At 40.6% G+C, this 12,523-nt stretch overlaps 1 protein-coding gene across 19 annotated transcripts in view; it reads left to right on the top strand.

Annotated features, from left to right (window-relative positions):
* Positions 1-12,523, top strand: part of SORBS2 (sorbin and SH3 domain containing 2) — a 433,609-nt gene that overhangs the window by 306,686 nt on the left and 114,400 nt on the right. For all 19 annotated transcript variants that reach the window (XM_069744352.1, XM_069744353.1, XM_069744350.1 and 16 more), the window contains one exon: positions 2,432-2,601. In XM_069744352.1, coding sequence (XP_069600453.1) covers positions 2,432-2,601 — 170 coding nt within the window. The remainder of the gene's footprint in view (positions 1-2,431; positions 2,602-12,523) is intronic.

The following is a 12,523-nucleotide window of genomic DNA, read 5'->3' as shown; positions in this document are numbered from 1 at the left end:
TGTTGTCAGCATTCACAACCCTGCATGGGACAGAATAGAGTATTTTTGGACAGCCCAATGTAGTCAGATGGTTGGACAGGGAGGAAAGATTCTTTAACTTGAATTCTTTTTCACTGAATGTTTAAATCCCACATCCATCCCGGGAATATGCAGCAACAACAAAGACAGTAAACTAGGAATTATAGTTTGGGGGCAAGCCTGTGGAGCTTTTTACGTCCACTAAAATGTTACATGAACACTGAGACTTTAAGTAACCGGCTCCAAATGGTGCTGCCCTCATTAAACCTTTGGTACTCTATTAGGGTCTCTCGTTATGTAGTCTGGTTTACAAGCTTACCAGTAGATTCTAATTAAGACACAAGGTGGAGATAAAAGTGGCGTCTTCCTTTTACAGTCTTTCTCAATGCAGGTTCTTCACCTGCTAAGCTTTTTATTAAAAGCCATAATTATATTCTTAGTGATTTTGATTTCTTCTTAAAGATTAATGAGAACTAGTGAGTGCAATTACCAGTGTAACAATAGGGTGGATGGGTGTAAAGAGGTGCGTCAGGAGGCTGCTCCTATGTGAATATGTCCTGTCTGCTGCAGCAGGAATGTGGATAATTCCAGCGTAACTACAAAGAGGAGATTCTGAAACAAAAGAGACCTCTGATATTCTGCCAGAATCAGACAATTGCCTTCTGCGTGCCCTATTTGAAACACTTATTGTTCTTGACGTTGCTTTTCACTGGCCTCCAGGGCCCACCCTAATTTGTGTAACCTTTTATACTCACGAGCTAAAAAAATGAAATGTCCCATTGTGGTGCTGGAGGATGTTGTATGACCGCGTAGGGTAATGAATCATGGGAAATCTTTACTCATTAAAGACCGGCAAGAAAAAAGATCCGGTGTCATAGCTCTAGAAATGTAGTAAAAGCATGCTAACATCTCTGGTGGGTATGATATTAGCTGCGCCAGCGACGCCTGATGTCTGTCGGTGTGTAGAGTAACGCAAGAGTTATTTCATAATCTCTCATCCTTTCTGTCCAATGTACAAGCTTTTCCACATCACCGTCGGCACCCGGCCGCAATATCTCCCTGACAGAAAATAAAAATCTGCTTCTCAACAGGAATCCATTTACTTCTCACTTCTATCATGTATTCTGATGGCGGGAATTTTTACAATGATTCAGGTAGATAAGGTTGGCACTTCTCAATGAAAGACATAAAATACAAGACTGCGAGGCTTAGGTGATAAACTAAACGCAGGGCTAGACTGGGACAAGAGGACAGTTCTGACCACATTTATGTATGTATAACCACAGATTGGCCCCGTGGACAGGGCAGGAGAATTTTCAGTGAATCGGAGACCTCCACCGGTCCATACACCGAGCGTGGTAATTTATGGGTTTTTTTGACCTACAAAAAGAATAGTTCTAAGTGTGAATTATTGACATAATTCCTTCCTCTTTGCAGAATGCGAAGTTAAATTTTTTTGCTGCGTTCATAAAGAATGGTACAGACCAAAAAAAATCTTTTGCATAGCATAAGCGCTGCGTTTATTTTTGTGCGGAAAATAGGCAACATTTAACAGTTCAAGCAAAGTCTGTGTGATTTCAGGAAAACATATACCCACTGTGTGTTTAAGATGCTGTTGAACTGGGCTTTTTTAAGTCTTTTTTCATTAGGCATCTATAGGAAGCCAGAAAAAAATGTATGTTAAAAACACAATTGCATGTTTAAGTGCAGAGGATACCTGCAATTATGCATTAAAAAAACACAAAAAAATACTGCTTCAGGTCTGCATCAAAAATACATTAAAAAACGGAGCAAAAATGCAATCGGAGCAGATTATTTTGTATTTTGGTGCAGAAACATTATAGGAGATTTGGCAGATTTAATTAACATGGGCTCTGGCTCTGAGGCTTTGTGGAAAGTTTTAACAATGCCAAACAGTGGGTCCTGCAGACTGTGAGCCCTCACTGGCAGGGTCCTCCCTCCTTCTGTACCTGTTAGTGCCTTGTTTTTTGCTCATGTTTATTGTGTTTGTCTATATTTGCCCCCTTTTCACATATAAAACGCCATGGAATAAATGCGCTATAAAAATGTATAATAATAATAATATTACATGTAAAGTGGGGTTACTGTAAGACTTTATAACAGTCCATGTTCCTTTTTTAGGGGTCAGTCTCTACTTTTCCAGGTGCCCTTATTCCTTCTGAATCATACCTGTTCCTAGCTACATGATTATATGGTATATTATTTTTTATTGCTGTTGGTTGTCTAGTTTATATATTCTACTGTTTATATATTCTACTGATACGTATTTTTAATAAACTGGATTGTCTGCCCGTTAAAACTTAAAAGGGCTATTTTGCCATTCTCTGTAATAGTTCTGTATGATCTTGTCAATGAAAATGAAATAAAATCTACATTTTTCATTGTGATGCAGACTCTACAGAGTCGTTCTCCCAGTACCAGTCAGATGGGATCCGGAGCAGCAGCACTATACCAATTTGCAGGACCTCAGAAGAAGAGAAAAAAGTCACCGTTATTAAAGCACCACATTATACAGGGATTGGACCTGTCGATGAATCGGGGATACCAACAGCCATTAGGACGGTAGGAGTCAAAATGTATTATGTCTATATGATGGTTGACAAATGTTTTTAGTTTACACTTAATATAAACAATCAAGTAATTCTGTAATATGTTACTATCTATCCTGTACTGACTGTAAATTACAGCCAATATTCTAGTCCAGCATTTATAATTCTCCTAGCTTAGTGTCTGCAAAGATCTTGCTTTAGAAAATTGCAATCTTATAGTGCCGGATTCATCAAAGCTTTTACTCCAGAATTCAGGCATAAAAAGCTTTGAAAAGTCACAAAATTTTGCTAGAACACGAGGTTGCACTAAAACTTTGCGACTTTGCTGTGGTGTCATGCCAGCTTCTCCCATCTCCAACAAAGTGGTTGCAGCTGGATCAGGGGTATGGCAACCCTCGCTCCTCAAATTCATGAGTGGCATCGTTCCTTACTCCACACATCTTACACTTGTTCATTTCAGATGCGTCAGATTCATTAAGAAGCGTGCGCCTCTTAGTGATTCTTGAATGTGGAGCATCTGACTCCAGCTTGGCCTCTTGGTGAATCGAGCCGTAGGCTTTACATCAGTCACTCTGGTTTGCGTGTCGCCATTATTTGCCTGAGACAAAAGGTCAAATGGCAATTGGGAAATGTCACTGTCTAATGCTAATAAATACAGTAAAAGAGAAGTGCTCCCATGCAATGACCATGCATTAGGCACACGAGAAGTGGTACTGTGCAGTGGTAATTTATATGGGATAAGCAAAGTGGTACTGTTCAATGGCCAATATGTTATGAATTATGCGAGTATAAATCCGATATCACTGCACGCCTGGAAGCATCATCTTCTGTGTGTAGGGAGTTTGTTCCTTGTTGTTCCCAAACATCAAAGAGGGAAAATATAGTGGAGTTGAGCGGTGTAACTGCTACAGCACCAGAAGTTTTACTGCTTGGTACTTGAAAGCTGGATGTGAAAGTGTACTGGTGTATTACCCAGGTCTTGGGTGGCAGCAGCAAGAAGAGTGGTGTGGACACGTGAACTTGCTGTGGGGTGTGCTTAGTTCATACTTCGCCTCTTGCTAAGGTGAGTGGATGAGTGATTGTGAAAAGCAAAAAAACCCTTAAAAGTTGTATCCGAGTCACATGGTGTTCGTGACACGGTACATGAGAAGTAGGACTGTGCATGTGTTGGCACCCATGAAATTGTGCCAGAAGATTAAGTGTTTCTCCCAGAAAATGATTGCAGTAACGAGTGTTTTAATATGCACGTTTATTTCCTTTCTGTATTTGAACAAGACAAAAAAAACAAAGGAAAAAAAATGGCAAATTGGCTATAGTTTCACACAAATCCCCAAAAATGGGCAGGACAAAATTATTGGCACCTTTCCTAAATTGTGGGTAAACAACTTTGTTTCAAGCATGTAAGGCTCATGCAAACTCACCTGTGGCAAGTAACAGGTGTGGGCAATATGAAAATCACACCTGAAACAAGGTAAAAAGGGGAGGTTAACTCAATCTTTGCATTGTGTGTCTGACTGTGCTACACTAAGCATGGAGAACAGAAAGTGGAGAAGAGAACTGTCTGAGGACTTGTGAACCAAAATTGTTGAAAAATATCAACAATCTCAAGGTTACAAATCCATCTCCAGAGAACTTGATTTTCCTTTGTCCACGGTGCGCAACATAATTAAAAAGTTTAGAACAAGTGGCAACGTAGCTCATCTCCCTTGATGTGGACGGCAGAGAAATGCAAGGTTGCAATGCAGGATAGAACAGATGGTGGATAAGCAGCCGCAATCAAGTTCCAAAGAAATTCAAGCTGTCCTGCAGGTTCAGGATGCATCAGCGTCAGCGTGAACTATATGTCGACATTTGAATGAATGGCAGGAAACCCTGGAGAACCCCACTGCTGACACAAACATAAAAAGCTAGACTGCAGTTTGCTTTTGGGAAAATGTCTTGTGGACAGATGAGATCAAGATAGAGTTTTTCGGTAAACTACATCATTCTACTAAAGGAATGAGGATTACAAAGGAAATAACACAGTATCTGCAGACAAATATGGAAGTTTAAAGAAGTTTTGGGGTTGTTTTACTACCTCTGGCACTAGGTCCCTTGACTGTGTGCAAGGCTTCAAGAATCTTAAGACTATCAAAGGATTTTGGGTCACAATGTAGTGCCCAGTGTCAGAAAGCTAGGTTTCTGTCCTAGGTCATGAGTCTTCCAGCAGAACAATGACCCCAAACATACTTCAAGAAGCACCCAGAAATGGATGGAGACAAAGTGCTGTAGAGTTCTGAAGTGGCCAGCAATGAGTGCGGATCCAAATCCCATTGAACACCTGTGGAGAGATCTTAAAATCTGGAAATTGCAGTTGGTAAAATGCACCCATCAAATATGAGAGACATGGGGCAGTTTGCAAAAGAGTCATCCAAAATTCCAGTTGAAAGGAGTAAGAAGCTTGTTGATGGTTATAGGAAGAGATTGATTGCAGTTATTTATTTTAAAAGTTGTGCAAACCAAATATTAAGTTGAAAGTGCCAGCAATTTTTTCCTCCCATTTTTGCAGTTTTGTAATTTGCCATTTTTTTCCTCATTTTTTTGTGTTCCAATACACACAAAGGAAATAGACGTGTAAAACAAAACATATGTAATTTCAGTAATTTTCTGGGAGATATACTTCATTTTCTGTAACAATTTCAAGCCATGACTACAGGAGAGGAAAAGTTGTACTTCTCCTCTATGGCTATTTATACAGTACAGGATAAAAGAAGTGCTACTGTCTGTTGTCCGTATTTACAGGATAACAAAAGTGGCAATGTGCAGCCCTCATGTACAGAAGATTAGAGAAGTGACAAAACTGAGAAGTACTGCAATCCTCAAAGACACAAATGTGTACAAGGACATTCACAGTGCAGAGCTGGAGACTAAAGTTGCTGCTTCCCCTCCAGTCCTGGCAGAAAACCACCTGAAGGGCTCAACTTGGCTCATGCACTTCCCCTAATATAGACATGTTGGATCTCAGCTGTTGCAGGGGGATATAAGCTGAATAGTTTGCAGACGGTTTCCAATACAAACCAGCAAAATTGTGAGTGCATCCTGTAAGGATGGGTCCAATTTGAGCAAGGCAGTGAACATTCATTAAAGTTACTCAATGTTATGTTATAGGCCATACCTGTAAGTACAATGTAAATGGTGCTCAAATGAGGATGAATGTTTCACTATATTGCATACTGTACATGCATGTCATTGGTAAAAAAAAAAAAAAATTAAATCAAGCACATTTTATCTAGTGATGAGCGAGTATACTCGTTGCTCGGGTTTTCCCGACCACGCTCAGGTGGTCTCCGAGTATTTGTGACTGCTTAGAGATTTCGTTTTCCTTGTCGCAGCTGAATGATATGCGGCTACTAGACAGCTTGATTACATGTGGGGATTCCCTAGCAACCAGGCAACCCCCACATGTACTCAGGCTGGCTAGCAGCTGTAAATCATGCAGCTATGTCAACAAAAACTAAATCTCCAAGCAGTCACAAACACTCGGAGACCCGAGCAACGGCTATACTCGCTCATTACTAATTTTATCCTCATCACAATGGATGTGCGAGTTTAAAATAAAATAAATATGTTTTTGTATTTTCTAAAAATTAAAAACCTGCCATGCCAGGTTCTTTTTTTTTTTTTTTCTTTTTATGTCTATGAACCCATTTCTCTAATCCCATGATCTAATTTTATCCTGAAATATCTGTAGATAATACAATGGAGTCAGGTTATAATAATAATCTTTATTTTTATATAGCGCTAACATATTCCGCAGCGTTTTACAGTTTGCACAGATTATCATCACTGTCCCCGATGGGGCTCACAATCTAGAATCCCTATCAGTATGTCTTTGGAATGTGGAAGGAAACCGGAGTGCCCGGAGGAAACCCACACAAACACGGAGAGAACATACAAACTCTTTGCAGATGTTGTCCTGGGTGGGATTAGAACCCAGGACCCCAGCGCTGCAAGGCTGCTGTGCTAACCACTGCGCACGTTATATTTTATATAATTTTTATCCAGGTTGATTTAAGATGTAATTTGATAGACGCTGGAGAATATATTCAGCTGAAATACAAATATGAAATTCCAAAGGCAGTAAGATGAAAGAAATTGCATTATCACAAAAAATAATAATTGCCGGTTTATGTGGGATAATGTGCCTTTTACCGTGCTAGTACAGTAACCACGCACCATTATTGTACTATTACTGTTATCAATGAAGCTAAAACTTATCCACATCAAAATGAGCTTTAATGTTTGGTCTTTTCACATATTTAGTATGAAATCCATATTACCTTTTTATCATAGGAGCAAAAAACAGATTTCAAACTGTGACAGCGCCCAATGGACTTCATTGCCTTGTAGTGATGACCATTGGGTTCTGTCAAATTACAGTAAAGACTTCTGCATGTTCCATTTTACAGACATCGCTGTCCCCATTGGGGCTCACAATCTAGATTCCCTATCAGTATGTCTTTGGAATGTGGGAAAAAACTGGAGAACCCAGAGGAAACCCACGCAAACACGGAGAGAACATACAAACTCCTTGCAGATGTTGTCCTTGGTGGGATTTGTACCCAGTGGCTGAGTCATATAAAGTACACGCAATCAAACAATCACAAGTTCAAGTCCTTGTAAGGGACCAAAAAACTTATGTAAAAAATAAACGGTTCAATCAAAAAAATAATATAAGAATATATAAAATTAAACATAAACTAATAAAAATCAGCACATTTGGTATCACTGTGTCCATAAGGCTAATCTATCAAAATATAAAATTGGTGAAACTGTATGCAGGGCCAGTTTTATACAAGGAGGAGTCCTAGGCAAGAGTTTAATGTGGTGTCCTAAATGCTAATATATTGCATTATCACACACAAGCATTTAGTTTGCATTTATATGCGCTGAGTTCAGACTGTTAAGGCCCCTTCACATTAAGCGACGCTGCAGCGATACCGACAACGATCCGGATCGCTGCAGCGTCACTGTTTGGTCGCTGGAGAGTTGTCACACAGACCGCTCTCCAGCGACCAACGATGCCGGTAACCAGGGTAAACATCGGGTAACTAAGCGCAGGGCCGCGCTTAGTAACCCGATGTTTACCCTGGTTACCATCCTAAAAGTAAAAAAAACAAACACTACATACTTGCCTAACGCTGTCTGTCTTCCAGCGCTGTGCTCTGCACTCCTCCTGTACTGGCTGTGAGCACAGCGGCCGGAAAGCAGAGCGGTGACGTCACCGCTCTGCTTTCCGGCTGACCGACGCTCACAGCCAGTACAGGAGGAGTGCAGAGCACAGCGCTGGAAGACAGATAGCGTTAGGTAAGTATGTAGTGTTTGTTTTTTTTACTTTTAGGATGGTAACCAGGGTAAACATCGGGTTACTAAGCGCGGCCCTGCGCTTAGTTACCCGATGTTTACCCTGGTTACCAGTGAAGACATCGCTGGATCGGTGTCACACACGCCCATCCAGCGATGTCAGCAGGAGTCCAGCGACGAAATAAAGTTCTGGACTTTATTCAGCGACCAACGATCTCCCAGCAGGGGCCTGATCGTTGGTCGCTGTCACACATAACGATTTCATTAACGATATCGTTGCTACGTCACAAAAAGCAACGATATCGTTAACAATATCTTTATGTGTGAAGGTACCTTTAGATGAGCATGATGGACAATATTGACGTCATTTGGTGCTGGTTACCAGCCTTTTTACACAGGCTGAGGAAGAATGATGCGAACAGAGCGATCACCAGTAGACTAATCTGTCCCCACCCATAGCATGTTATCAGCACCACATCTGCAGTCTATACTGGGCGATGTGCTGCCAAGAACAATTATTTTTGCCCCCCATAAGCAGCAGCCACAAAAGCAAACAAAATTTTAGGATGTATAAAAAGAGATAAAATCTAGTGATGAGCAGCGAGTGTACTCGTTGCTCGGGTTTTCCCGAGCACTCTCGGGTGACCTCCGAGTCTTTGTTGTTGCTCGGAGATATAGTTTTCATCGCATGATTTACGGCTTCCAGATAGGCTGAATACATGTGAGGAATGCCTGTTTGTTAGGGAATTCCCACATGTATTCAGCTTATCTGGAAGCCGTAAATCATGCAACTGAGGCGATGAAAACTATATCTCCGAGCAATAACAAATACTCGGAGGTCACCTGAGCGTGCTCTGGAAAACCCGAGCAATGAGTATACTCGCTCATCACTAATAAAATCCCATGATCCCAACATATTATTTCCCCTCTATAAATCACTGGTGAGGCCACATCGGGAATATGGGATCCAGTTTTGGGCTCCACATTTTAAAAAAGATATTCAGAAGTTAGAATCAGTTCAAAGTCAGCAACTAGGTCATTACAAGTGATGGAAGGCCTCTCATATGAGGAGTGGTTGGAAAAGTTCGGCTTGTTTAGCTTAGGAAAAAGACACCTCAGAGGAGATCTCATTTACATATGTAAATATATGTGTGGCAAGTACAAAGGACTGGCACATGACTTATTCCTTCCAAGGACTATCCTGAGGACTAGGGGGGGCACTCATTACGGGTGGAAGAAAGGCGATTCCGGCAGCTAAATGAGAAAGGGTTCTTTACAGTTACAGCAGTCAGACTGTGGAATGCCGACCACAAGAGGTAGTAATGGCAGACACTATAACAGCTTTTAAAAAAAGGCTGAATGATTTCCTTGATACACATAACATTGTGGGTTATGATGAATTTAGTGACGAAATGTACAATTGGTGGAGAAAGGTTGAACTTGATGGACCTAGGTCTTTTTTCAAGCTGTGTAACTATGTAAACAATTCATTCACCTGATGAATGAGCAGCATTTTGCTTGTTCGTTGGGCGATTGCCAACATGTTTACTCCTATGAACTGTTCTATGCACCTGGGATTTATAAATGGATGCTACAGACACACAGTATGTGACACAAACACTGTATATTACACATACACACGTGTATACACATACATATGCGCACACACACACATATACACACGTGATCAAAATTGTTGGTACCCCTCGTTTAATGACAGAAAAACCCACAATGGTCACAGAAATAACTTGAATCTGAGAAACGTAATAATAAATAAAAGATCTATGAAAATGAACAAATGAAAGTCAGACATTGCTTTTCAACCATGCTTCTACAGAATTTAAAAAAAAATAAATAAAACTCATGAAATGGTCCTGGACAGAAATTATGGTACCCCTGAAAATAATGTGACAAAAGGGACATGTTAAATCAATATGTATCCACTAACTGGCATCACAGGTGTCTACAATCTTGGGATCAGTGAGTGGGCCTGTATATAGGGCTACAGATACTCATTGTGCTGTTGGGTGACATCACACTCAGTATGGACCAGAGGAAGAGAAGGAAAGAGTTGTCTCAGGAGATTAGAAAGAAAATTATAGATAAACATGTTAAAGCTAAACGTTATAAGACCATCTCCAAGCAGCTTGATGTTCCTGTGACTACAGTTGCACATATTATTCAGAAATATAAGATCCTTGGGATTGTAGCCAATCCCCCTGGACGTGGCCGCAGGAGAAAAATTGATGACAAATCAAAGAGACGGCTAATACGAATGGTAACAAAAGAGCCCAGAAAAACTTCTAAACAGATTAAAGGTGAACTTGAAGCTCAAGGAACATCAGTGTCAGATAGCACCATCCGTCACTGTATGAGCCAAAGTGGACTTCATGGGAGACGACCAAGGAGGACACTATTGTTGAAAAAAAATCATAAAAAGCCAGACTGAAATTTGCGAAACTACATGTTGACAAGCCACAAAGCTTCTAAGAGAATGTCCTATGGACAGATGAGATAAAAATTGAACTTTTTGGCAAGGCACATTAGCTCTATGCTCACAGACGGAAAAATGAAGCATATCAAGAAAAGAACACTGTCCCTACTGTGAAACATGGAGGAGGCTCTGTTATGTCCTGGGGCTGCTTTGCTGCATCTGGCACAGGGTGTCTACAATCTGTGCAGGGTGCAATGAAATCTCAAGACTATCAAGGTATTCTAGAGAGATATGTGCTGCCCAGTGTCAGAAGGCTTGGTCTGTCGCAAGTCATGGGTCTTGTAACAGGATAATGACCCAAAACATACAGCTAAAAACACCAAGAATGGCTAAGAGGAAACAATGGACTATTCTGAAGTAGCCTTCTATGAGCCATGACCTAAATCCTATTGAGCATCTTTGGAAAGAGCTGAAACATGCCGTCTGGAAAAGGCAACCTTCAAACATGAGACAACTGGAGCAGTTTGCTCTTGAGGAGTGGGACAAAATACCTGTCGAGAGGTGCAGAAGTCTCATTGACAGTTACAGGAATCGTTTCATTGCAGTGACTGCCTCGAAAGGTTGTGAAACAAAATATTAAGTTAAGGATACCATCATTTCTGTCCAGGCCTATTTCATGAGTCTTATTTTTTTTTTCTTTTTAATTCTGTGGAAGCATGGTTGAAAAGCAATGTCTGACTTTCATTTGTTCATTTTCATAGATTTTGTATTTATTATTACTTTTGTCAGATTCAAGTTATTTCTGTGACCATTATGGATTTGTCTGACATTAAACGAGGGGGTACGAACTATTTTGACCACGTGTGTTTCAATGTATAGAGCACATACAAACCTGTACATACAGAGTACATACATATACATGTATGTGTATATATAAACATATATGTACAGTACAGACCAAAAGTTTGGACACACCTTCTCATTTAAAGATTTTTCTGTATTTTCAAGACTATGAAAATTGTACATTCACACTGAAGGCATCAAAACTATGAATTAACACATGTGGAATTATATACTTAACAAAAAAGTGTGAAACTGAAATTATGTCTTATATTCTAGGTTCTTCAAAGTAGCCACCTTTTGCTCTGATGACTGCTTTGCACACTCTTGGCATTCTCTTGATGAGCTTGAAGAGGTAGTCACCGGGAATGGTTTTCACTTCACAGGTGTGCCCTGTCTGGTTTAACAAGTGGGATTTCTTGCATTATAAATGTTGTTGGGACCATCAGTTGTGTTGTGTAGAAATCTGGTGGATACACAGCTGATAGTCCTACTGAATAGACTGTTAGGATTTGTATTATGGCAAGAAAAAAGCAGCTAAGTAAAGAAAAACGAGTGGCCATCATTACTTTAAGAAATGAAGGTCAGTCAGTCTGAAAAATTGGGAAAACTTTGAAAGCGTCCCCTAGTGCAGTGGCAAAAACCATCAAGCGCTACAAAGAAACTGGCTTACATAAGGACCGCCTGAGGAAAGGAAGACCAAGAGTCACCTCTGCTTCTGAGGATAAGTTTATCCGAGTCACCAGTTTCAAAAATCGCAGGTTAACAGCAGCTCAGATTAGAGACCAGGTCAATGCCACACAGAGTTCTAGCAGCAGACACATCTCAACAACAACTGTTAAGAAGAGACTTTATGCAGCAGGCCTTCATGGTAAAATAGCTGCTAGGAAACCACTGCTAAGGACAGGTAGCAAGCAGAAGAGACTTGTTTGAGCTAAAGAACACAAGGAATAGACATTAGACCAGTGGAAATCTGTGCTTTCGTCTGATGAGTCCAAATTTGAGATCTTTGGTTCCAACCACCGTGTCTTTTTGTGAAGCAGAAAAGGTGAACGGATGGACTCTACATGCCTGGTTCCCACCGTGAATCATGGAGGAGGAAGTGTGATGGTGTGGGGGTGCTTTGCTGGTGACACTGTTGGGGATTTATTCAAAATTGAAGGCATACTGAACCAGCATGGCTACCACCGCATCTTGCAGCGGCATGCTATTACATCCAGTTTGCGTTTAGTTGGACCATCATTTATTTTTCAACAGGACATAGACCCCAAACACACCTCCAGGCTGTGTAAGGGATATTTGATCAAGATGAAGAGTG

The sequence above is a fragment of the Ranitomeya imitator genome, chromosome 1, assembly GCF_032444005.1.
Source record: "Ranitomeya imitator isolate aRanImi1 chromosome 1, aRanImi1.pri, whole genome shotgun sequence".
NCBI lineage: Eukaryota > Metazoa > Chordata > Amphibia > Anura > Dendrobatidae > Ranitomeya > Ranitomeya imitator.
This window is presented reverse-complemented; position numbering and strand designations above follow the sequence as displayed.